This window comes from Grus americana, chromosome 1 (genome assembly GCF_028858705.1).
Source record: "Grus americana isolate bGruAme1 chromosome 1, bGruAme1.mat, whole genome shotgun sequence".
NCBI lineage: Eukaryota > Metazoa > Chordata > Aves > Gruiformes > Gruidae > Grus > Grus americana.
Window position 1 is genome coordinate 191,733,826 of NC_072852.1, and position 26,347 is coordinate 191,760,172.

A 26,347-nucleotide genomic window follows, 5' to 3' on the forward strand; every position below is an offset into this window, starting at 1 on the left:
GTCCATTCTTAAGAAGTTACAACATCTCTAAAAAATTTCATTGCACGTTCATACAGTTACATTTAGTCCTCAGACTGTTGTCAGTTAACTTACAAAGTTGAGGTTTTGTGGATACATCTGTTTCCTTACAAAAAAGAATAGATGTGGAGGCAAAACGTTATAAAAGGAAAGAAAATACTTCAGTAGCACATTAAGAGTCTGGTACTTACCTTTAGGGAATGTGGTGAGTCCAAGGACAATAAACAAGTTGAACCCTTTCCAGGGAGGCCGGGGGAGCTGCCCATGGAAAGCAGAAAATGACAATATGCCAGATGGGTGTTGCATGGCTGGGATCACACACGCGGCTCTGAAATGATGCTGTCCCTGAGCTCAGCTTAGCAACTTCCATCCACTCGCCTGCCTTACACGCTTGATGGCCAAATGACAGGCCAGCTGTGCAATGCACAGCGAGCGCCCTGGGATGGGGAAAAGGACTTTCGGTCAAATCTGGGGCTGCCGTTACAGGCCTGCAGTTTGTGCAGTCTCGTTAGGGTAATTTCAGCACATCTTTCAGGATAGACTGTAAACAGACCCTTTTAGTGGTGTGACAACTGAATTCAAGTTATCTTGAAGTTATACTTTCAAGTTATTCAAGTTATCTGGTAGTTTATTAGTGACTTAGAGCATGGGAAAGGAGTTGGGTTAGGAGGATTTTTTGAATTGTTCCTAGTGGAACTACTTCCATTATTACAGTCAGGATGTATTTCAGCTGATATAATAATATCAAACAGAAGAAGAGAAAAACTCCACAAATTAGAATGCAAATCAGAAAACTTCATACGCACAGGGGTAACTTGTATGCTGTTGGCTGTACTGAAATGTAGAGTTCAGCATTTTCAAGATGTTTGGCTGATGACAGCTGCAGAATAATAGTGCTGAAGCAACCGATGAGCTTGATGACACACCTTTATAATATTACTTTCCTAATATATTGTGGTACTGCATGAGATGACATATGTATTAATCTTGTTATCTGTCATATATCCTTTTATTTTTTTGCTTTAGGTTTTTCCTCCATTCATGCTGTCATGATTGACATGACTCAAATTTATTCACCTAATTGCAGCCATTGCAGGATTTGCTCTGCTTTACAAACAAAAGGCAAAATAATTGTAAATAAATAAATAAAGACAAGAACCAGGCAAACTATCTGTTTGCCCAAGGAAATAGGTTGCTGTACGTAGATTCTGAGCTCTTGCACTTAAAAAGCAGGTAAATGGGCACTGCAGTTTTCAGTCTCTCTGTTAAGACATTACAGTAATCAGAGCTATTATGAGAAATCTAGGTGGAGACATGGACACACCTGGGGTATTGGTTCCTTCTTTTCCAAACTCACTGTTATCTTTTTCTATTTGCTGGATATCTAGCAGATCATCAGTAGTTGGTCTCTCTACCTTAATGTCATAGGGACAGAAAATGTCTCAGACTTATCTGGCATTGATTTAGCCTAGATTTCTCTTTCTGTCATGGCAAAGGGGCTTTTCACACAGACCATACAGAGAACTTACTTACACATATTGAAGGGGGTTGTTCCTCTTGGTGTCTAAAAAAAATGTTAGATACCTAATTCAGGCTGTCTCATTCACACTTACAGTAAGTGCAGGGAAAAGGAATGCAACAAAAAATCTCATGTACTTGAGCACTGAAGTGTACAGACTTTGAGCTCTTCTTTCATCTTCTCTGTTTTGTTTTCTTTTTGCCTGCTCGTCCCCATACAGGTATGCATACAAGTATGCAATCCCTAAACTGCTTTGCTCAGCCCTATAAATAATGTCAAAGTAGAAAAATTTCAACAAAACCTAAGAAGGCAAAAATCATTTGACCTTTCAAAGTTTAAGCAGCCTCACACTTGACATAATAACTCCAAAGTGTGTAATATATTTATACCACTGTTAAGCCTTGGGGAGTCACAGTCACAGTCAGTGACTGTAAGGCCTAGTAGCTCCTCATCCTCCCAGGATTTAAGGAAGATTCATGTGTTTTCTCTGAGTGTTCTGTCAAAGCTTTAGATTGTGTGGCTAATATCAGTGTGTGTGCTGGTTATTTTTTTTGGCTTCTTTAAAGAGAATTATGTTGCAGTAGTTTGAAAGTAAAATTTATCATAAGTCTGGTGACTTCAGAGCAAGTACTCTGGGTCAACAGTTAAATGCTAAAATATTCTGAGTGCCATGAGAGCACTCAGAACTTCAGAAGATAAGTACTTCGTTATACTGCAGATGAGGGAATTATTTGACCTTATTGCTTTGGCATTCTTTATATCTTTGGTTTAAATGAGTAGGAAATCTTAAAATAGGAGGTAAAGGGTCAAAGGTTAAACTCATGATGTAATTAAAGTTGCAGTCTTAGGGTTTGCCCTTTAAGTTTAAATATTTCTGTAAGTTAAGGCTGAAATTATTTAATATGCACTTCTATATTTGGGTACATTCTGATGGCATGAATTACAAAATGTGTGCGTTAGATTTATAGCTGAGTTACGTTAAGATGAAAGGTTTTGATAAGCTATGAGAAAAACAGGCAGTTTTTAAGTTAATGGACCCCGTGTATGAGTCAATCATTGCAATGCCATGTTGTTTGAAGCTGTGTCTCTTAATTTTTCAGAGAAGATTGCAGTTAATGACATGTTAAGATAGCCTTCAGTTCTGGCAGGGCTTGAAGCAAATATTAGTTTAGTACTGTCAGAAAGTACAAAGATAATGACATGCTAAGTGACAGAGGAATACTCTGAGCAGTCAGTGAGTTTGGAGTTATAGCTTTATACCCTTGAGTTTTCTGCCGTTGTGGCTCTCTCCTCTACTCCCTGGTACTCTGACCCTGGGGCCGAGAGGGAGTCTCACTGGTTGTGGCAGGTGCTGTCAAAGCACAACCCATCCCTCCCTGCAAACCTTTTTCAGGCCTACAGTAGCCCAAAAGCTCACTTCTACTTATGCAAAATTTGAGCCTCGACTGCCATTTTAATCTCTTTCTAGCCTCAAAAGCATTGACCACAATGGCAATTCAGAGAGCAGGAAAAATGTGTGTGTGCACACACGTGCTCTCTTTTTTTCTACGCAATATGTAAGTAAAAGAGAAGATAAATCTAAGACTGCAATAACCAGTGAAGTTTGGGGTTGGAAATGGGTCTCATTTTCCCCACTGACGCCACAGACAGGTGAGGAAACAGGTATGGATTTCAAGCCCCAGTCCATACTGGGCAGGAATAACGAAGCGATCTTGGCGTATGGTCATCCCAGGGTGGGTGCTGCGCACTGCTCAGCCTGGAGGTGACAGATGACCTGAGATGCCCTGGAGGTTTCCAGCGTTGTGAGAGACCTGGCAGAGCGGTGTGGGCATAGCCAGAGAGTGCTCTGAAGATAAATGCCCGGGTTGTGTTTCTTCTCCTGACTGCAGCTGAGACTGGGCACAGCACACGGACCTTTGGCTTGTTCTTGCGCCCGAGTGCCCCCCCATTCTTTACCTCCTAAGTAATTTTAAACCTGTATTTTTCTTTATATGTGCACACACTACATATTTCATTTCTACCTCAGAATAAAGAAGAGGAAAGCAGAAGACAGCTTGCTCAGAAGCTGTTCAGCTCACAGCCCCTGGTTGTAAGCATCTCCCATGAGCCTGTGGGGAGGACCGTGAGGACGGCTGCTCCCTCCGCGTGGGGTCGTGAGGGTGGGTGGGCTGGCTTAGGCATCCCACAGCCTTGCTCCAAAACAGACTCCGTGCCAGGCTTACCCAGTGCCAAGCCAAGCGTGCATGTTTGAGTGCGTGGGAAGGGAGAAAAGGGATTTCTGCCCGTTGACTCCACATACCTTCTCAGAATCCGGCACAGCTACTCGAGGTCAGCAATACGCTATGGCCAGGCAGGGATTGTTTCCCTAGGGATGTGTGATTACAATCCCGAATGCCGGATCTCCAGTCTTGACTTTCCACCCCATTTTACATGAATAAGCGGCCACCTCCCAAAGTAATTCTCTCATTCAGCTAATTAGTGCTTCAGGCCCCGATTTTACAGCCCACACACATAGCAGCTCTTATACATGGACATGGTTCCATTGAACAAACGAACTGTTTTACATGCAGAACAGCTAAAAAATGTACAAAACACACAGTGTCTTCATTAGAAAGAGGGACAAAAAAATCCATGATCTATGGATTTTATTTATGGATTTAGATCTGCAGACTACCATTTCTTTTCAGCTTGATTTCATTCTAGTTTTATTTTCCACTGAGATTCTGTCTGATTCTGTGCATTTCATTTTTTTTCCACTTCTTTCTATCCCAGGGCTCTAAACATAGCTCATTTCAACTCATTCTTACACTGTTCTCACATGCTTTACCTGTTTCCTATTAACTTCTCTTAGCTATTTGCGTATTTTTTCCACGAGGTCATTCTGTTGTCATAAGACTTCTATCAAACATTTTTTCCTCCCTCCAGTGGCCATCTATTTCCCTAGACTTCGGATAACTTTGAGTCAAATGTTTTCCCTTTTTCTTCTCCCTAAAGGAGTGCCACTCAGAGTACCTTGCTGATGTGAATTGAGTTTGTACTTATTTATTGAGCTATGGACCAAAGGCAGTCCATAAGTGATGATGCCAATACCATTTTTTGATTGACATTGGCTAATTACACTTATATGGCTTCATCATACTAGTCTAATGAGCTGTCTTGATCTGGGAAAGACTTTAGAAGCTGGTATTGTAAAATAAAGAAACACAGTTAAAATGAAAGACCTTACAGTCTTCTAATAAAATATAGAAACACACCAGAAGACTGAAAATGCAGAAATGCACACCAGAAGAGGCTTTAAAAATGGTCTCTTGGGGCCCTTGTTCTACCAGCTCCCCTATTTTCCTGTAAACACACTCTGTTTGTTTGTGCATGTGAATGTAGGACTGAGCCTTAAGATGTTAAGCTCTTTGCAGCACGTATCTTTGTTTCTCTACACAGTCATATTTTCAACCTTCTCTTTAAGAAAACATATCTTTTCTTTCTCATTTACTTGCCCATTTTATTTTATAACTCCAGCTTGTCTGTGTCCTGTTCCCTGCTTCCTTCAGAGAGTTGCAATTATGCCCCCATGATTCTGTCTTCCCTATAAACCCGAGATTAGCCACTGAGAGATGAGAAAGCATTTCCATCTTGCTCACGGCTGGCACTTCAAGGGACCCGACAGGAGTGTTTGTGTCTGACTCTTCCTTGTTTATCTAATCATTTGCTCTAACGAATCGTTGCCCATAGGCTGTTTCCATACAAACGGGTTTTATGAAAAATCACGCCCCGTTTATAGCAATTTATTAACTGGAAAGAGGCTATCTTAGCTAATTGAATTGTTATGTTTAAAGCGTTTCCTTCAACTCTATCCAGAAGTAAAGATCCATCATTAAGTGCACTACCTGGTAAACTGTTTGTAGCTTAATTTTCTGTAGCTCTTGTTCAAGAGGTCTGTAAGGGTTTTTTTGCCTTTTTTCACAGGTGCCACCAGTGCTTCTGGACAAGCAGTTTTCAGAATTTACACCAGATATAACACCCATTATTCTGGCTGCCCACACCAACAATTACGAAATCATAAAGCTCCTTGTGCAGAAAGGGGTCTCCGTGCCCAGGCCACACGAGGTCCGCTGTAACTGTGTCGAATGCGTCTCAAGTTCAGATGTCGACAGCCTCCGCCACTCTCGATCCAGACTCAATATCTACAAGGCTCTGGCGAGCCCATCGTTGATTGCTTTGTCCAGTGAGGATCCTTTCCTTACCGCTTTTCAACTGAGCTGGGAGCTACAGGAACTGAGTAAAGTCGAAAATGAATTTAAGTCGGAGTACGAGGAACTGTCACGGCAATGCAAGCAATTTGCAAAAGATCTCCTGGATCAGACACGGAGTTCCAGGGAATTGGAAATTATTCTTAATTATAGAGACGATAATAGCTTGATAGAAGAACAAAGTGGTAATGATCTTGCAAGATTGAAACTGGCAATTAAGTACCGTCAAAAAGAGGTGAGTGTGCTGGAGAATATTTAAGCATATTTAGTAGTAGTAATGTGATAGATAATAGCCTGAAATACATCCTTTTAACTGAGACAAATTGCTGCTTATCTTTTTTTGTTCTACAGGGTCTCTTCCTTTTTTTATATTTTTAATTAGCTGAATTTGAGTAGCTGTTATAGTTTGATAGTATCAGAATTTAAAATGTTCTGTTATAGCCCAGATCCACAGAAACTTTTTTTCTTTTGCATCTGAATAGACATGGTTTCCAGTAGTTGTGATTGGAAGAGCTCATCAATAATAGGATGAGAAATATATACGGCATACTTCAAATTAGCTTTAATTGTGTCTGACAGGAAAAGGAGGCTATGTGTTTAAACATCTATAAAATACTACAGGTACCTCTATAGAGATGTTTCGTCAAAAAATAGCTATTATGAATAGATACTGAAACGTAAGATTAATAGCAATGCATGACTCCCCAAAACTCTGACATTGAGATTCCTTTTCATAAAGAATCCAAAAGACAGATACCTGAGTATTGGTTTCCATGACAGTTAAAAATTCGTGAGTTTGCTTCACTGATATAGATATCCAATTGGAATCAGAGGATGTCTGCATTTCTTTTAAAAATACTCAAGTTCTTAAAACTCAAGTTCTTTTGCATGCAAAAGCAGAAGAATCAAGGCAGAAAAGTGACTTAGGAAGACAGTTCCCCTGATATTTCCAAAAGTTCATTCGATCCCTGCTCATCACCATGTCAGAATGTTTTATCATCTCATTTGGAACCTGTACATCCAAAATCAGCTGAACTGTGGAAGTGTATAGACAAGACAAATGCCATTAATAATTAAATATTACTTGTTCATATAAAATATGGCAAATGCTTAATACATTTCTCTGTTGTATTGAACTAGTCTATCACTGGTAAATCTCTGTTCTGCAAAATATAATAGTAAATGCATTCATATATTAAGTATGTCAGAAAGGTTTGCAGGAACAATAACTAAACACGTAATGATTCTGTTGTCCATTTGAGATACAATTTAGTGATGCTAAGAAGTTATCATGAAGGTAGAGACCTACTGAAGTACTGCTGGAAAAATATCTTAATTGAACTCTGACTTTGTAAGTCTTCTAATAAGCATTTTTCCCTTCAGGAAATTTATTCAATAATTTTATATTTGATTTTATAATGTTTCAGGTAGCATATTCACAGCCTTTGTAAATTATTTTCAGATGGTACTATTCTGACTTTTCTTAACAACTACTATTTCTGTTTCTTGAAATGCCAATCCTGTCCTACAGTCATTTAAGAGCTTCTAGCTTGGACTTCTTTACATTGAAATAAAATTCTGACCTCTCATATTTGTTTTTATTTTTAACCTAAATACAAAGCTTGAATTTTCTTAATTTGAGATAGAGACAGTGAGAGACATCTGTAGGGTGAAATGTTTTTTTATAGTTGCATCTGATTCCCATGCCTAATTAAATTGCAGTAATACAGCTGGTTACACTTCATTGATTCTTCGTGATAGCAAACATTAAAGCAATACTGATTTAGTGCAACAATTCCAAATCAGTGGATCTTTTATATTTCACCTACATTTTTCATTTCTATAAATATGTCCCACTATCCCTGTGATTTGAGTCTCCCTGAAGTAAAATCAAGTTTTATTAGATTCTTTTGCTGTGTTCCTAAATGTATTCTCTACTAGATGCTGGAGCAAATAGTAGCCACCGTCGTTTTATTTCCGATGATTACAGCAGTATTCTGGTAGGTACAGCTCCAAGGTCAGGAAACTTACCTCAAGCGTAAGAAAGGCTTGGATTGCTGGTGCATATGCATCATGATGAAAATAGATCAGACAGGTCTTTCAGTTTCTTCTGTTAAGGATGTTACAGGAGCCACTGAATCCAGCAGCCTGCAGGGTCTGGGGATTCTTTTGGCCTGGGCACCGGAGCCCAGCCAGAAGCACCTGGAGACCCCAGGGCCTCCATCCCAGGCACAAGCATCCTGACCGGCTCTGCTTACAAAAGACTGGCCCCTTGATTGCCTTCTCCTCTCCATTTTGCCATGCTTGTTCCTCCCTGATACTTCCCCACCCTTTAGCCTTCCTCTAAACATGCCATAATAAATTCCATGTAATCCCACAAGAGCCCTCTGGTATCCCACAGTAAATCTGAATTTCCCATGGTTCCCATGAACCCCTTCAAACATCCCATAATACTCATGATAATGATGTTTTCCCCTCCTTATGATCAGTTACAAAGTTGAGGTTGATCCTCCTTGAGGCAGTTGCAGCCAGTCCTTCAATGGCACCTTCATCAGACGCTAGAGTCTTGGTCTTCGTCATTGTCTCTATTATACGCTGGTTTCTGTGTTGAATTTATCACTTTCCTTGTTGTTTTCTATTTCTGTTATACTAATTGACCCTTAACAAGATAATTAAATGAACAAACATTTCAATGAACCAGATCCTCTCACATTTCAAATACCCTTACAGTACAGCTATCCAAGGTAAGTTTGATGGCAAGCAGCAGAGGCAACTTATAAGTCTTATTTTAAAAATGGCAGGAGAAAAGTGTGGGCTGGTTTTTAACTAGCGCATTGATATATTATTTTGGACTTAACTTGTTTAAAAATACTGGTTTGAGGTGATACATCTGCTTCTTCTGCCCTATGTGTCTCAACCACCAAGACTCTGTTCTCCACCAAAGACTTTTCTATTACGAGAGGAGGATTTGTGATTTTTTTGATGCTACCAGTTCTAGTTATTGTCTTTCTTTCCCTTAATTTGCGTGCTATCCTGCAGAATAATAATAACAAAAAAAAACCCCAACCCAATCCCCACAGCAAAACAGATAAGAATGCATTGTCTTTTCTTATCTTACCACCCATTCGTAACATCTCAGCATTTATTCATGCTATTACCAAAGGACATTGTAATGCTGTATCAGAGTTGAAGTCAGAGCTCCCTGAGTGAGAAATCAGGTCTGGTTGTTCAGAACATCCAATCTAAGTCCAGAAATTGCAGCTAAAAGCAGCAAAATCATGAATCATAGAATCGTAGAATCAGTTTGGTTGGAAAGGACCTTTAAGATTATAGGAACACGTGTCCCTTTACATTGCTTTTACAGTTAATTGCTCAGGGGTTAAAGATTACTTTTTCTTCTTTTGAGTTGAAAATAACACCAAAAATTATTAGCAGTAATTCCTCTTGGCATTAATAAGCGAGTGAGTATGAAACACAATAGCACTAAAGCTTGTGAAGGACTGGAGTAGGCTTTGGATAATATAACTTGGTTTAATCTCAATGCCACATGATTGAGCAGAAACAGCAGATTGAGGGTACCTGTGGCAGAAGCAGACAAGTGGATGGTGAAGAACTGTCATTGTGTAAAGAAAAGGAAAATTGACAAACATGGGACAAGATGATTACCAAGCTGGGAGTTATTGAGGATCTTCAGAATGACATAGTCTTTGATCAAATGTAGATCTAGAAATACCTTGTAATGAACAGAGAAAGGCTCTTGAAAGTGAAGTGATTAAACAGTGCTCAGCGTAGTGGTCTGCAAACCCCTGGTACCACCTCCGTATTATCATCTATGGAAATGAAGAAGGCACATTCATTCTCAGAGCTGTCTGCATTGTTCATGGTCATTAGATTGCTGCTGAAGTGGATCTCCTCCACAAAACCAAAAAGTTTATGCCAATTGGATTTGAGGTTCTCCATAGTGAAAGGTGCTTATATTCTGCATTTGCATTCCTTTCACACATGCCATAATACCGTGATCCTCATTCACGTACTGTCAAACAGCATCTCCGTGGTATCAATGTCCATGGAGTCACGTCAGAGGAAACTTCCCTGATAAAACCACTTATCATCTTTCATTAATAACTAGTGAGGCTGAAAGAGTTTTATAGTTTCAAGTTTACACTGCCGAATAATGCCTGGCAAGACAGTGGATAATGTTAGTTCAAGTTAGGTGGCAGAACCAGAGAGTATCTGCCAGCACGTATGTTTTGTGTGCTTACCCACAATTTTTTGTAGCATAGCACATGGGACAGAACACCCAAGGTACCATTTTTTGTTGTTGTTCATTTTGCACCAGTGATGCTGTTTCATTGTAAGAAAAGACACATTGCTGATGCGTATGGTGCCTGTTTCTGACATCTACTGTTGCCTGGGCTACAACTAGCAGCAAATAGATTCCCTGAAGTCATGCAACCAGTCTGCATTGGGCAAAACCATTTCATTGTCTAATTATCTACTGCATAATATTATCTGAACTAAGGGAGAGTTTGGTTTTATGAAGGCTGTCACTTAAAATTTCATTGTGCTAGATTCTAAGCACACAATGAGCAATGAGAAATAGTTTCCTGTTTTCCTGAACCAAATAAAAATGTTATCTGATTCAACTGTAGTTTCATTCAAGGATGTAGAAGGGAAATCCCTGATTCTGTATATGATTCACAAGCAGAAGTTATTCTACCTGTAGTAATAATAATAATAATAATAATAATAATAATAATAATGTCATTCTAAGTTTATGTAATTTGCAAAACCCTGTTGCAACAATGCAGTTAAGTAGCAGAGAATAGCAGCAGTCTATAATAATTAGTATACAGTCATCTTTGCCACTAATTGCAAAATGCATGTTCTGTCTCATATATATTGAGTTTTTAATAGAGAAATCACAGCAAAACCCTGGTGTCTCTCACTCTTCAGTTACATTTGGTTTAGCATTTGTTTTGTTTAAGTCTTATGTGTATATCTGCACATATGTGGAAGAGCGCTTACTAAAACACTAATTTTCCCATATATGTAAAATAAAAAAGGGAGGCAGGGGAGATTAATAGATTGAATCAATATCTTCTGGTTTCATAGTAAGTTTAATTAGTGTAATTTAAATACTTATACTAGTAATTTGTATCTCTGTCTCATCTTGCCCCATATTAACTGACCCATGTCATTTAAGCTGTATGGATAAGATAGATAAGACAAGACAAAGCAATAGCAGGATTAAGTTATTATTGGCAGTATTGTTTCATTTTACTTTGTTATTAGACATTCTGGTATCAGCACAGAGGAAATATAAATTTTTAAGTATATAGCTGTTAACTTTTCTCTTTCACTTTTCAAATGAATATAGACTAGCTAGTTTTTGTTATTTTTGTTTGTTTTTAATTTTCATTCTTAGTTTATTCTGATCATTTTTCACTTCTGTAAGTACAAGATCATTTGAAAATTTGGAATACTTGATATTAGCAGAATGTAAACTAGGTTAAATTCTGCACATTTCAGTTGGACACTCTTGAAAAATTTTAATAAGCTTTTTTCTGCCTTTTCTTTAAAAACTAAAGTAAATACATAGTTGTAGCATCCACACATGGTTATGTACCATGTTGAAGTGCAGATAAAGAAGCAAGAACTAAATTTGCGAAAAGATACGTTCAGGAAGGACATTTTTCCTGATCCTGCATTAACTTTTTTAAAGGTTTGATTTAAAACATAGAACCATTCCCAAATTTTCATTTTTCTTTTTAGTACATTTCTATAGAGCTGACTAATCAATGCTTACCATAAATTTGGGTGCTTAACTACTAACACGCTCCCCAATATGTCTCGTTGGTCTCCTAGCAGTTCCCGCTTCCCAGGGGCAGGCCTGGTTTTTTGGGTTGCCAGCACCTGCAGAGCTGGCCAAGAGGCAGAGAAAGAGTGTAAGAGGGAGTGGGTTTTAACAGTTTAACACAGGTAAAGACATTTAGATTTAACAAGAGTACAGGCTCTGTTAATAAGAATTTCGGGAAAAATATTTCAGGGAAATCCGCTTCAGACTAGTGTGCTCGCTTATTTGCAGGCAGACGAGAACTGAGATAAGGACTCCCCCACATAGGAAACACACATCAGGGATCAACCATTTTTAACATAAACCTGTATGTTCCCATAAAACACACAGCAATGCTTACCGGTAGGAGCAATGTCACTAAATTAGTAATTGGTTAATTGAATCTTAAATACAATAATATGATATTCACATTTCATAGATCAGTTCTTGTTTTCTAGGAAAGTGGTGCTGCAGGATAAAAAAAGTTGTTTGTTACTGATAATAAAAGCCATCTGTTTGCTCCTGCTCAAAAGAGGACTTTTAAAAATGCAGTCATCAGTTCTCGATGCAAAATACAGCCTCAGTGAAATGGAAATGTTTCACAATAATGTCACAAATCTGGTGAAATTTTCAATGAAAACATGTCAAATAATTTAAAACCTGTCATTTCATGTCAATGTCTAAACATTTCAATAAAGTAAAGAATTTCGTTTGATAGAAATTTCTTCTTACTTCACTTGGACTTTAACTTTTTTGACAATGCAGTGCTTATACCTAATATCATCCATATCATATTATTATACAAAGCAGTATAAATATGATAGAAAACAAAAATTATTCCTTATCAAAATTGAATATCTCAACAATACCTAGAGATAATAATTTTAATGTACTGAAATGAAAAGTCGCCATGTTCTTAGTAATGGTTTTTAATGTTTAAACTGCCATTCTTCTGGAAACATTGGCTTTTTATGGAATATAAAGTATGTCTGGAAATGCTGGAAATTTCCACAGAGCTCCTCTGACTGCAATACAGTTTAAGGGTTTTAAGTCAAGCTTTGTGACTGTCTCAGAGAGTAGAATTTTCCTTTGGAACCACAGTTTGATGTTGAGTCATTTTGGTAGCCATTATAATGAATTTCTCATTAAAAGTCTTTCAGATGCAAAAGCCTGAATTATTGACTCTGCAAGCAGGTATGACTTTGGAAACACACCATCTAAGAATTACCCTGTGTTTAAAAAAGCCCCACACCTGCAAGATAAACAGAAACAAAGCAGCCATGTGTAGCAAGTCACTCTGTAAGTGAATATTTGTCAGAAGACTGGAAAGGTGCAGTCAGAAGTCTCCATGTAAAAAAAAAACCCAAACCCCCACAAAAAACAGACTCTGATAATATTTGGACATTTTTAACACCAAAGAAAGATGTGTTTAGTCTATGAATCCCATAACTGAGAGGAGTGATGTATGCACGTTTGGGTCCATGTGTCCAAAAGACCCATTTCTGCAGACTCTCAGCCATAGTATTCAAAAAGTTTGATAAACATTTTTACAGGCAAGAGCCAGGTACTCTAAAACGGGTCATATGTTTGCCTTGCAAATCATGTAAAAGTCTCTGTGTTTATAGATAAAGACTCCACAGATTGTTAAATAGTATAAATTATGTAAGTAGCTTATCTGCTACACATACTTAAAAGTCTTACTCTAATTGGTTATCTATTACCTCAGAACTGAATGAAGTGTAGGTGTCCCTGTGGAAGCTGTACTTATTGCTGCTGGAAAAAAATGTTCTCTAATCACAGGGTGGGAGCACATCTGCTTAATACAGCATTTCATTGCGCCCACGTTTTAAATGCATGATGAAGCAATCCTCCTAAAGTATGTGAGCGAATTCCTTATACAGTCAAAAGACAGAGGTATGCACAGAGGGAGATCCTGTCTGCTCAAGATAAGACATCTAAGTTAACTCCAGAGACATCTCAGCTCCCTTGGCTGGGTAAGGAAACAGGGCACTTCAATTAGAAGAACTACTTCACTAGGCATTGAAAATGTAGACCCAAGACTTATTGCCTCAACTGCAGTTTCTACCCTGTGGTAACAGAGATTTCAGATTCTGAAGGCCCAGAGCCCATGTAAGGGGAAATGAATCTCAGCACTAACTTTTTAATGATGTCTCAGAAGGCATTGATAACTTTTGAATGCTATATGCTGCACACAAGTTGCAACCCTCTCATCACAGTTCTAGTTAAACTATTCATGAACTGACACCAATGTCTTTTTATTTTGAACACTTGCTAGTAGTAATTAACTCAAAGAGGAGGAGACTTGCTGTTAATGAAGTACAGTGGAAATTTCATTTCAGTTCCTTTTCTGCATCTTCCTTAAAATAAATACTGCTGAGATGTTTGCCTCAAGCAGGAGCAACCAGTAGTGCATATCCCTAACCAGCAGCGCACAACCCTTCTGTTTGGCTGTGACTGGCAGCCACAGAAGTTGGCTTTTGGTTTGAAGGAGTCACTACTAATGTACCTACAAGCTTCCCTACAAACCTGGCGTAGATTTAGCACCATGAGCTTTTTTTTTTTAATTACTTAACGATAACAAAACATTTGCTTAACAAATAAAAATTTTAGAGAAAAAAAGTCTTTAAGAATGTAAATAAATAAGGTAGTGCACAGGATTTCATTTTGAATGTAAACCTTTAACTATAGGAATTTACGGCCCTCTTTCCTTCTTCCGTATACTTGCTGGGGATCTGGCTGTTCTTCCACCCCTGCAAGAGCACCTAACCAATAGCTCAGGTTATTTAGTTTTGTTGGGTGATGAGCCCCAGGCTCAGCTGTGGTGGGATTTGTATCTGCCAGCTGCCTCCATTCCTCCCGTGGCCTCCACCAGCCATTCCTGACTGCTGCCACCCCTTCCCTTGTGCAGCTCCTCCGTTGTGCTCCCCATACCTTCTGCCATAGCTGCACCAGCAGCTATGCTTCACTCCTCACTAAGTTATTTTGGCAAAGCCCAAGACCTTCAAATCACTTGTACTATTTCAGCTCTAGTAAGTGCCCTTGTAGCATGAAGAGCTCAGAAAGGCATCCAACTTGTAGAATAGTATTTAACTCCTTTCTACTTTTTCTGTTTCTTAGCTCCCAGAACACTCTTAAGCAACCCCTCCTCTCTCACATATCTTCTAGAAAGCTCTTACACAAAGCCATCTGTCCTACTGTCTAAGGTCTAACCTTCCCATGCCTCTGCTGGGTACAATTGGCCTAAGAGTGACTGCTTAACCAAGGCACATTTGAACATGCTGGCTGAAACTTATGCGTGCTGTTGCAGTGCAAATTTTTCCACTGCTCGGCAGGACTCCCTCCATTAAGATAAACATTTATTGAACAATAAACAGCCAAAGCAAACTTGATTTAGGCCTGTGTGCTCGTTCTTTTAATCAGACAGGTCTCCTAGGACCAAAACCCCTTGTAAAGACACATAGGTTATGAAAGGAAGCTTCTCTTGTTTCCTAGGCTCAGTTACAGAAGAGACAGTATGGTTGAGTAGACGAAATGATGGATTCCTTTGCCACCAGCTTGCTCAGTGATTTTGGAAAGATGATTGCAAGTTAGATTAAAAAATAAAATATCGGTATCTGCAGCTTCTGTCTAACTTTGTAAGAATGTAAACTCCCTAATCACTTAAAGATTTAGTCGAATAATCACTAGAGTAATTATCTGTGCCTGCTGGCTATTCATCCAGTCACTGAAATCCACATATGTTGAGTTTCCTGGTGCCTTATTTGTACCTCAGACCCAAAAGGATTCCCAAAGTGGGACGTGAACTTCTTCCTCTGCCTGAAAGGATGCTCCCTGAGAGTGCCATAACCATGGAGAGTGCCCCAATTTACCTTGCCTCTGGATTGTCTCAGTCCTTTCTGATGAAGTTGACAAGTGTGTTTCAGATCAGCTGGCAAGGTGGACTTTGGGGCACAGCTAGCCCATGGTCTATACATAGCTTCAACATCAGCTTCCATGTCAGTCCCCTTGGGTGGATCTTTGGTCTCTTGTCTTTCCACAAGAACCCAGTGCTTTGATCTACATGCAGCAGTGTGCCTTCTACCACTTATCACCCTCTATTATGTGTTGGGATTATAGAGTCTTCAGGATATGTTTTGCCTGTTGTTTATGAGTTCTGTGCTGTGCCCAGCACCATCAGGCCTTAGTTACAGATAGGGCCTGTTTGTGTTATTGTAACACCGTGAGAGCAGTAATTACGTTGTAAGGCTGACTGCAGCTCCTAATGATGAAGGGTGAAGTAAGTACAGCAGAAATCTTTTTTTTTTTTTTTTTCCCATTTCTTAAGGCTTGTATTTTACTTGTTTTGTGGATAATACACTCATGACACTGGCAAAATAAATATTCTAATGCTTCATTTCTGCTTAATGAATGAAACTAATCCAACCTACCTCAGCAGAAGAGGGTACAGCTAGAGCAGCCTGTGGTACTCATTGACTCAGCTCCTGCCTTTCTGTAACTTGATAAAGCTCCTGCTTAGACCTGCCACAGAACTGCTCTATTTCTTATGCTTCAATGAAATTTTGAGGACTTTTTAAAGTTTGAATCTGCCTAAGATGCTTTCTTCTTGGGCCAAGAAAGGGGATTTTTCTTTGTTTGCTTATGGAAAGACAGTATCATCCATTTATTCACCTTAAAATAAAGTCTTAACTTTCTTTTAAAAATTGGCAACAAAGTAAAATGATGCCTTTTGAGGGCAAAACTCCAGAAGAAATTGCTGTTGTTAGTTACAGCTTCAATTGGCTGGAAAACAACACATCAATATCTGCTAAGTACTGTTGTGGGGACTGAAGGAAGGATTGGAAAAAGAAAAAAGCATGCTGAGTTTTTACTGAAAGATTGTGAAAAGCTTGCTAGTTTTGTTGCTTAAGGAAATCAGTTTTATTTCATTAGTATCACTGATGAATATAGAATATAACCAGTCTTTCTTCTATGTTGCTTAACTTTCCTGGTAATTTCATTTAAGTTTGTATGGCACTAGATTTACAGGACCTGACAGAATTTAAAACAGGTACAAAGGCATGCTGAACCAGAAAAAAAAGAGGAGACAACTGAAAGCACCTTTCCCCCCCCCCCCCCCCCGCCAGTGGTATTTTTATTAAATTTGGTCTCACAATAATGGAAGTAGACCACTTAGCAAGTTAAATGTGCTGCATGTCATGCTTTGCAGACACACTGACGAACTGATCCTATCTGATATGTAACTGCTTGCAGTTTTCTTTTTTTTTTTTTTCTTTTCTGCTTAGGCAAATGCTTAGCAAGACCAGGACAAAGAAGTGAAATTGCAGACTCATTCTGACTTGTACACACCATGTTAGAAGGTGTGTCAGGGATTTAATAGATGAACAGTTTTCCTTTATAGAATAACCCATATGTCCTGTGTCATGTATCTCAGTCTGGTGCAGATATCTTGGATATACTTGGGCATCTCAACTGGTACAAGAGATGTAGGAATCGAAACCTCTTCCGTGTTGTTCACCGTGTTGTTCACAGGTGAGCTAGGTGTGTTAGCGCCTGTTACAGTCAATGAGTCCTAGAGCGTGATTCAGCTGAACAGGCACTAGGGTTCAACTTAATTTCCTAAGCACAGGTGTCTACTGTTATTTGACATAACCTGAGCTGCCTGAGATGAATAAACAGAGCTGGTGGGTATGGCACAGTACCTACAGGGAATATGTGCTCTTAGAGATCAGGAACAGAGGCCAGAATACTTCAGGACTGAAGTATCTGAAACTGCACTACATGTCTCCATGTAGGTAACTGAATTGTATCTCCAGGTGTAAGGGAAATTTCTTCTTAAGATCCATTGACTGTATTAACTAGATAGTCACTGATGATGGGAACTTAGTTAAGTAAGGCACACTACTTACGTATGCCTAAATTTAGGTGTTCCAGCCTCAAACTGGATGCCTTCTGTGTGGTAGTCATTCATGGAGAGGAATAGGCACTTGTAGAATATTATTCTGTTCATCTAATCTAAAATGAGATTATTTGCTCTTTGGAGTTGCCTTTTTTCCCCATTAGCTGGTGAAGAGAGGTCCCAATGGCTGTCTTAGACCATGTTTTCTATAGTTAAAGTCATAATGGAATTTATTTCAACTTAGGTGTCCAATCTTGCAATAATCGGAGTTTCTCTGCAATACTGTCATCTACGAATGATAGCAATGGAAGAAAAATGCCTTCTGGCATCACCATTTTATACTGTCATTTGCCCCTCAATACCATATACAAGAGCAACTGACATTGGTGAGCACTAGCAAACAAGGAAGGACTTGATAAGGAAGAATTTTACAGAATATTTTGAAGAACAGAGGAAAGCCAAAGGTGAATGCATATGAATAAGAGAAGAAACAAATCCAGAGGTGAACATCCTCTGGCATGTTTTTTACTACATCAAATCATGGCTTTTATGCTTTGAATGTGTTTCATTCCTTAATAATGTTGCAAAAATGCAAGGATCCTTAACATTTGTGGAAGAGAAAGACCAACGACGATCTTCAGCAAGTAGAAATTGCTGAAGGTCTAGAAAGTGCAAGACGCCTATTCTATGTTGCCAAAGTACAGAATCTGGCTCATTATTTTTTTAGGTGGATGAAGAGGAAAAGGAAATGTTTTGCTCTGCCTGCTGTGCAGAAAAGATAATAATATTTAATTACCAGGGTAATGTAGTCATTTAAATTAGAGGTTGTTCTAAATAGCTAGCCTTAAGGGCTTCATTAGCAGCCCTGTTACGGTTCACAAAAAGACATGACTCAGTTATGCAGTGTTTGACATTAAGACAAGCTGAAAGTGTAACAGAAGGTAAAAAAGATTTGACACATTATTAATAACATTAGTTCAAGGCTTGGAGTCTTTTTTTTTTTTTTCTGCCCTCTTAATAGCATGTAGAAAGAAACTAGAAATAGCCATTCCTGTAGTGTGTTTGTGCTGTGAGTCCCCGATTCATTCCACATAACCTCAGGTATTTAACTAAGGTGCCTTTGTCTGCAGCTTAGCCTTGGGTCCTTTCATAGTCGATGGGAAGAGACAGACATCTCCAGACAGCAGCTCAGGCCGTCTAAGAATAAAGTCATTTTTGTCACCACCTACGTTACTTACACTTCTTGCAGAGGAGACATGGGATAACTAGATGTGTTGTACAGGCTAAAAAGAAGGTAAAACCCTTTGAGAAGAATAGCACGTAATTTCTGGAAGATAGGTGACAGTGGGCATAAGCTAATTTTTTTAAGTCTTGATATTCTGTCATTCCAAGAATTGGAAAAAGTCCTTAAGCTGAGACAGATGCACCATGAAGGCCTGTTTAGTGGAATCCCTTTGGCAATCTCAGATGCAGCTTCCCTTCTAATTCATCATGTGATCTAAGCGTCTGCCTTAGCAAATAAGTTCAGACAGAAACCAAGTTTACCACTGTCCTGGTTTCAGCTGGGATAGAGTTAATTTTCTTCCTAGCAATGGGTATTTAGGATGAGAATAACGTTGATAACACACTGATATTTTGGTTGTTGCTAGGCAATGTTTACACTAAGTCAAGGACTTTTCGGCTCCTCATACTGTCCCGCCAGCAAGGAGGCTGGGGATGCACAAGAAGCTGGTAGGGGACACGGCCAGGACAGCTGACCCAAACTGGCCAAAGGGATATTCCATGCCATATGACATCATGCTCAGCATATAACTTGGGGGAAGCTGGCAGGGGGTTTAGACTGTGGCTTGGGAACTAGCTGGGCACTGGTGGTCTGCAGGTGGTGAGCAATTGTGCCGTGCATCACTTGTTTTGTATATTCTTTTATTAGTAGTATTAGTAGTATCTTGCTTTTCTGTCATATTAAACTGTCTTTATCTCAACCCACAAGTTTTACTTTCTTTTTTTTTCCCCAATTCTGTCCCCTATCCCACTGTGGGGAGGGAGTGATTCGCTGTGTGGTTGTTTTAGCTGCCAGCCGGGTTAAACCACAACAACCACAAAGACTTATCTATATTGTTTATACACAGTTACATATTTAGACTTAGTGGGCTTAGTCTAGAGTTTGTTGGAGGAGAAAAGCCTAAACAGATGATCTTTAAGATCCCTTCAAACCAAAACCATTCTATAATTCTGTGACTCCATATTAAAAGTCTGTCTTGCTTTAGGGACAAGGCTTCACTCATGCAGTCTGGAAGAGTCATGTTGAGTTGTAGAAGTAGTCGAACAGTCTCAGATCAGCTCTTCCTAAGCAGCTTAATGTTTCTGGACCTGATCTACGTACACATTAAGAGCCAGCAATTCCAACAGAAATATGCAAGCCTCGGAGTTCACTGCACTAATGTCAAGAACTAATGTTCTTGAACCTGCTCTTCACTTTTCAAAGAAACATAACTTCTCTTTGACCACCATGATCCATGCATCCATCTTACAGAGGAGCTAGCAATGTGTCCTCGGAAGATAGCTTTATAGGACTTGTATTGTTTGCACAGGCAGCACCTTCCTCCTATCAAAATCAGGTGTTTGGGAGCCTCCGTCATGCCACTGGGACTTTTTTTCACCAACATACAGAGATTGGGTGATGTAAGATTTTTCCTGGAGAAGTAAGTATCATACAAAGCTGCATTTCAGAGGTTTGGTCTGAGGGAAAAATCCTCAATTTTACATGAAGATTCTCAAGATTAGATGGAAAGTTGTGCAAGAGAGAACTGTTGTTCAGGCTATGACAGCCTACAAGACTCCATTTGTGTTGAGCCATTTCTTCATCATATTTCCAAAGCTGGAAACCTGTAGTGAACTTATTCAAAATCAAACTCAAATTCTTGAAATAAAAAGACAAAGCTTTTATATACACTGAAAAAATATTTTCTTTCACTGCATGTGGCCCTATTCTCAATACAAATATATTAGTCAAATCACAGTAAAGGTGAGTAGCATAATCACACTTGAATGAAGAGAGATCATAATTTTCATTACAGTGAATTAAGGTTAGATCTTCCTAACCTCGCTGTGAAAAATTGCTCTTTGCTCTGTACTAAATCTTGGCAAAAGTAGTCTGGGAGTAGGAGCACTTTTTGTTTTCAGTGACAGATCTTTCCAGGTATAATCATTGCAAATTACACTGTGCAAATGATGGTTAAACAAGACCTTGTCAATACTTAAGATTATATTGGTGTGAAGTTGGCTTGCTTTTCTGTTGCAACTTTTTCAGTTAGAGTATGCATACCTGATCACAGAAACTCCATTTGGACATTAATTAGATTTGTGGCCAAAGAGATGTCATTTACCTTGAATTTAGCAAGGCTTTCAACACCATTTTTCACTATATTGTTGTATCCAAGTAAGAACATTACAGTCTGGATGGAAGAACAAGATAGAAAAAAAAAAATGGTTGGATGATCAAGCTCAGAGGGTTTTATTTAATGTGTCATAGTCCACCTAAGGACAGGTAAAAACTGCAGTGCTGCAAGGATCTGTACTGGCCCAGATTTATCAGTGACCTGGAGAAGATGAAGTCCACTCTTAAAAAATTTGCAGATGACACTAAGTTAAAGAGACCTGCTGATGTACTCAAGACAAGGCTGCCATTTAGAGACCAAGACAGCCTGGAGGAACAGGCCGACAGGAGCCTAGTGAAATTCAACAGGGACAAATGCAAAGTCCTGAACCTGGGAAGGAAGAAGCCTCTGCAGTGACACAGGCTGGGGACTGAGTGCCTGGCAGCAATGCAGAAAAGGAGCTGGAGGCGTGAGCATCCCCAGCTGAACAAGGGCCAGCAGCAAAGAAAGCTAATAATAACCTGGGCTGTATTAACAGGAACATAGCTGAGGTTGGTGATTGTTGCTCTCTAATCAACACTCATTTGACCACATCTGGATACTGCATCCAGCTTTGGGTCCCTCTGTATAAAAGATGCATGCATAAACTGGAGCAAGTTCAGTGGAGGGCCACTGAGATTGTGGGGGTCTGGAGCACTTGCCCTCTGAGGAGGAACCAAGGGGGCAGGGCCGGTTCAGCCTGAAGAAGAGATGACTTCAGGGGGAACCAGCATCACCCCCCAGTGACTACAGGGAGGTCATTGAGGAGATGGAGCCAGCCTCTTCACAGTGATGCACAGTGGAAGGACAATAAACAATGGGCATCATGCGCAAGAAGAAAAGTTTGGACTGGATATAAAGAAAAAAAAGCTTTTCCATAAGTACAGGTAAACAATGGAACAGGTTTCCTAGACAGGTTCTACTGTCTCCATGCTTGGAGATTTTCAAGACTTAACTGAATAAAGCTCAGAGCAACCCAATCTGATCTCACAGGTGACCCTGGTTTGAGCAGAAGGTTGGACAAGAGACCTCCTGAGGTCCCTTCCAGCCTGAATTATCCTGTGATCTGATGACAGAAACTGAGGAGTCATATTCATTGTAGCCAGTGTGCTTGGAAGTCTCTGTGAAGGTGTCATCAAGTCTACAGAGGATGACAGATACTTGCCTCTCTCTTCTTCTGTGGTATTAAGAAATCTGACTACATTAGTCTTTCTTGTATGTATTTACTGGTATATGCCCTGGCATTTCAGCTGAAAGCATAACGAGAGGAACATTTTTGTATCTTCTTAACCCTTAACACCTTTTAAGGGCACAGAAAGAATATTTCTGTTGTTATTAATATTGTAGCAATACTGCAGGGATATTTAACTTTACATACAAGTAAAACAAATTTCAACAACTTTGAAATAACCAAGCAATATGAATTTTGAAATGACTAAGGAAGGAAAGGAGTAGATCAGTATAAAATTATTTATTGCATCAGAAGATAGAATATGAAAGTGTTCAGTTTATAGATTTTTTTTTCCCCCAGGAATGAAACAAAAATACTTAGTATTAGAAGTAAAAGTAGCAACAACAACAACAACAAAATAAAACAATGGACTATTTAGCAATTGTATATTATTCTTCCTCTACCAACTTTTCATCAAATGTGATGATACTAACTCAATACATTTAGGTGAACATTGTTATCTTGTAATTTTCAAAAGGAAGATTAAGACAAAGAAGTTCCCTTCTTTTCTGCTTTCCTTCCTTCATAAATGCAATTGATGTAAATTGACCATAGTCGTAACACTGCTAATATAAATATTTTGCCAATACAAACATAAATATTATTCTTTCAGCCTTGGGCCTTTGGCTTCTATCCTCCCTCAATTTCCATGGTAAAGCTAGGTTTTGTAACAGGTCCAGCAAGCTCAGTATTTCAGAAAAAGAAAAACATTTCCCCGAAGCAGTAGTGAGATATGTCTGCCATCAAGTCTTCTTTTCAAAAGAGGAGGTGAGATTTTGCCTTTGTAAGCTGTCAAGGTTAGAGAATTAAGGGTTGGCTTTGTCAGAACCTTTGTTGGGCTTTCTGAAGTTCCCCACAAAAAAAAACCCTGATGTGAGATTATCTTTGAAGTTCTGAAATGAAGCACTAAAGGAGCTTGCAGTTAAAACTTAAGAATGCTGCTGCTGTTTCCCCACACAATTACAATGTAATTTAGTTGACATTATAGTTCAGTTACCAAGTATAGATTGTTTTGGCTGCCATCCTCTCTGCCTCTCACCGAAGTGTTTGCATGCTGAAGAAATCCCAGTTTTGTTGCGTTGATGGAGGCTGGAGTTGGGAGCACTACAGCTTCTGTCAGGGTTGGAGCTGACTGGCACAGAGTAGGCAGTGGTAAGGAACAGAGGGGAACGAGGGTCTCACCACCATCACCTCAGCAAGGTGGTATTTCAGGAGTAAATTTGAGTGGGGTGTTTGTTAGAGAAGGGGTTGCTTCCCTAGTTACAGTATTTGATGGTATTAGCATGAGACCTTTACAGCTGCAGGCTGGATAGCGTGGAGAAAAATAGACACTGAACATGACTCTAGCTCAAGAGGCATCACCCAGCCCGCCTGTGGGTCAACGCAGAAGTCCTCCAGCTGGGTGATTTCATTAAAGCCTGTATGTTATACATAAGCACAGAGGATGGGAAAGGTACACGTGAAATCTAAATTTAAATTGCACTTCACATAGGAACTTCACTGTTTTTGCAGGTTTGCTTCAGATTTTTGCTCTGTATTCAGTTATCTCTTACTATACAATAAGTTTCTTTATTCTCAATTATAACATATGTCTGATTCTCAAATAAATTTCAGTTTAGGGAATCATGATTTCATGCATATGATCAGGATACATCTGCTTAACACCACAGAAGAGTGCAAAGGAAGCAGAAGAAAATATTCCTTCAGAGGACCAGTGACCTATCTTTCTCAAGGATTAAAGAGCAGCTCTTTCTTAGAAATATACCCTTTCTGACTTGCTGGAGCAGAAGCTAGGGCATGCATGTCATGCCGGCAGTGACAACAGCCTATGGAGTGTATTTCTCTGTCAGTGAACAAATTGTCTGTGATTTGTGGAGGAAGAATATAGCCTCAAACCTTCAGGGACTGAAACACAGCCTTTGCTTGTATCATTCTACATATGCCTCTTTCACCTCTAGCTTTTTGCAAATGGTCATTTTCCGCCACATTTTTAGATAAAATATATTCCTTTACCTGGAACTGTAAGCCAATGTGTTTTACTCCATCTCCATAAGAAATAGCTATGGAAGTTGGGCCAGCAAAACATCTGCTGAGTTACCCAGTTTCTAGGAGCATGCAATGAATTTTAGGAACATCAGTCTAACACAGAAATGTACCACATGAATTGGTAAAATACTGTGCAAGAAACTGGTCTTTGAGATTTTGTCTGTACTGCTAACTGAAAGCAGACCATGAGCGTGACCCTAAGACCGAGTGCTACCAAGGAATTTGTACGCAAACAGGCTGCAGCAAGCTGCAGATTTGCCTTTCATAGAGCCCTCTGGAGAGGTCAAGAACTTGGAACCAGGCAAGAGTGAATAGGTGGTGGGCATGACTGGGTCCAGCGCTCAAATTCAGTCACTGTTTGATTTCTCAGTGTAGATGTAGCCTGAACATCTCTAAAAGTGACGCATATGTAAAAACTTGATTAAAACAAGCTCTTTACTCATTCCTTCATCACTCTGGTTCTTCATCTCTGTATATGAGAATAGTGAGACTAGCTCCAGGTTTTCATTTGAGATACCAAAATCTAATGTTTTGCCACAAATAGCAGAGCTTCATAAGGGGAAAGCACTACCCAAGGACTGTCATTATTTCTCCAGGCTGGCAGATGCTGGGTACACAGAATTTCATTAACAGCTGTTGTAGGTATCTTCCCATTATGGGAAAGCACAGTATTTCTTAGGTCTGTTCACAAGAAAAGGTCATTTTCTACAACCACAGCCTATTCTTAAGTGTAAAGGAGCTTTTGGAGAGCAAGGCTTCTGAGCAAGCAATTATACTCCCTGCAAGTCTTTCCAAGATTCATATTCCATGTTTAAACTGCAGAAGCTGCACATTGTGGCTGTCAACTGGCCATTCAAGAGCAGTGCCTGTCAATTCACTTAAGGCAAAACTGGGAAGAGAGGTGAATTGTACAGATAACGAAAAAAATGAAAAACATGATCTCCGAAGGCCAGAAGGAAGGTTCATGAAGGCCACACTTGACTGATATAATTGATGCATATGCTACAGACTCACATGCATTTCTCCTGCAAATTGTCTCAGAATAATGCTCACTGAGTGTCGTTGCCAAACACCTATCATTTCAGCTTCGTCTTTATGCAGGAGCTGGGTGATTAATTTGATTTCTCAGCCTTTAACATTCTCAGATGAACACACAGCCAAGTTAAACAAGAGGAACTTAAAGATGAAAAGAGAAAGAAAAGCAGATTGAGTGACTATATACATTCTGTTCCCAAGTATTAATGAAACTACAAATCCAGACCTCCCTGCAACATGTCAATAGAGAACTTTCAAGAGAAAAATGTGCAGTTTATTACTTTATTTAGTTTGAATGCCTTTGTAATCAGTCTGTGTTTTTATTGTTCCCTCATCCCTCTAATTCTGTATTCAGTGAGCCTTCAAATGAGTGTTATGTTTTCCAAAAACTGGATTCACACTGATTTTGGGGAACTTTGGCATCTTCAGTTCCATGCAAGCTTCACATAATAAACAGCCAGTTCTAAAGAAAGTGGGAAACCTTGGAGTTCAGCATGACTCTGTTGCTGGCTCTCTTATAACTTGGCTACAACAGCATAAGCTTGGAGTCAAGAGCAGTTGTGCTCATATCCATTTTTCACATCAGGATGCAGGATGGCACCTCGTAAAGCTAAGCTAATGGAGTGAAACCTCAATTTGCCTGGTGCTAATGGAAGGTGAATATCACTGCTCCAAGAAGATTTCTCAGGGAAGGAGCCTGAAAATGGAGAAAAGAAGGAAGAAAAAAATTTTGCAGTCAGGTTTCTTCCAAATAGCTCAATACCCTGCTCAAATTTGAAAGTACATTCAAAAAGGGAAAATGAAGCGAAGAATGTCTCACCACCTTGTTTTGGCCTCTGCAACAAACTGCACAAACGAGGAGCTGGGTGGTCTCCAGTGATGCCCATAGAAAATCTCAGATGAGCAAGCAATCCCAGAGGAAGAACTTAGCTTTGCTAGTCCCTTTCCTACCCTTCCTCACTCAGAGCTTTTCCCAGCTAATTTTTCTCCAATTAAACTCACACTGCGTTCTGTGCTTCAGTTGCTTGCAACATATTTGTAGGTCCCTCATGAATTTTGAAAGGTTGGTTTATTAATTTGTA

The 26,347-nt window shown here is 39.4% G+C and overlaps 1 protein-coding gene across 1 annotated transcript in view; it reads left to right on the forward strand.

Moving 5' to 3' along the window:
• The window catches only part of TRPC4 (transient receptor potential cation channel subfamily C member 4), a 170,414-nt gene that overhangs the window by 84,622 nt on the left and 59,445 nt on the right, over positions 1–26,347 (forward strand). The window contains exon 3 of the mRNA XM_054812973.1: positions 5,501–6,019. Coding sequence (XP_054668948.1) covers positions 5,501–6,019 — 519 coding nt within the window. The remainder of the gene's footprint in view (positions 1–5,500; positions 6,020–26,347) is intronic.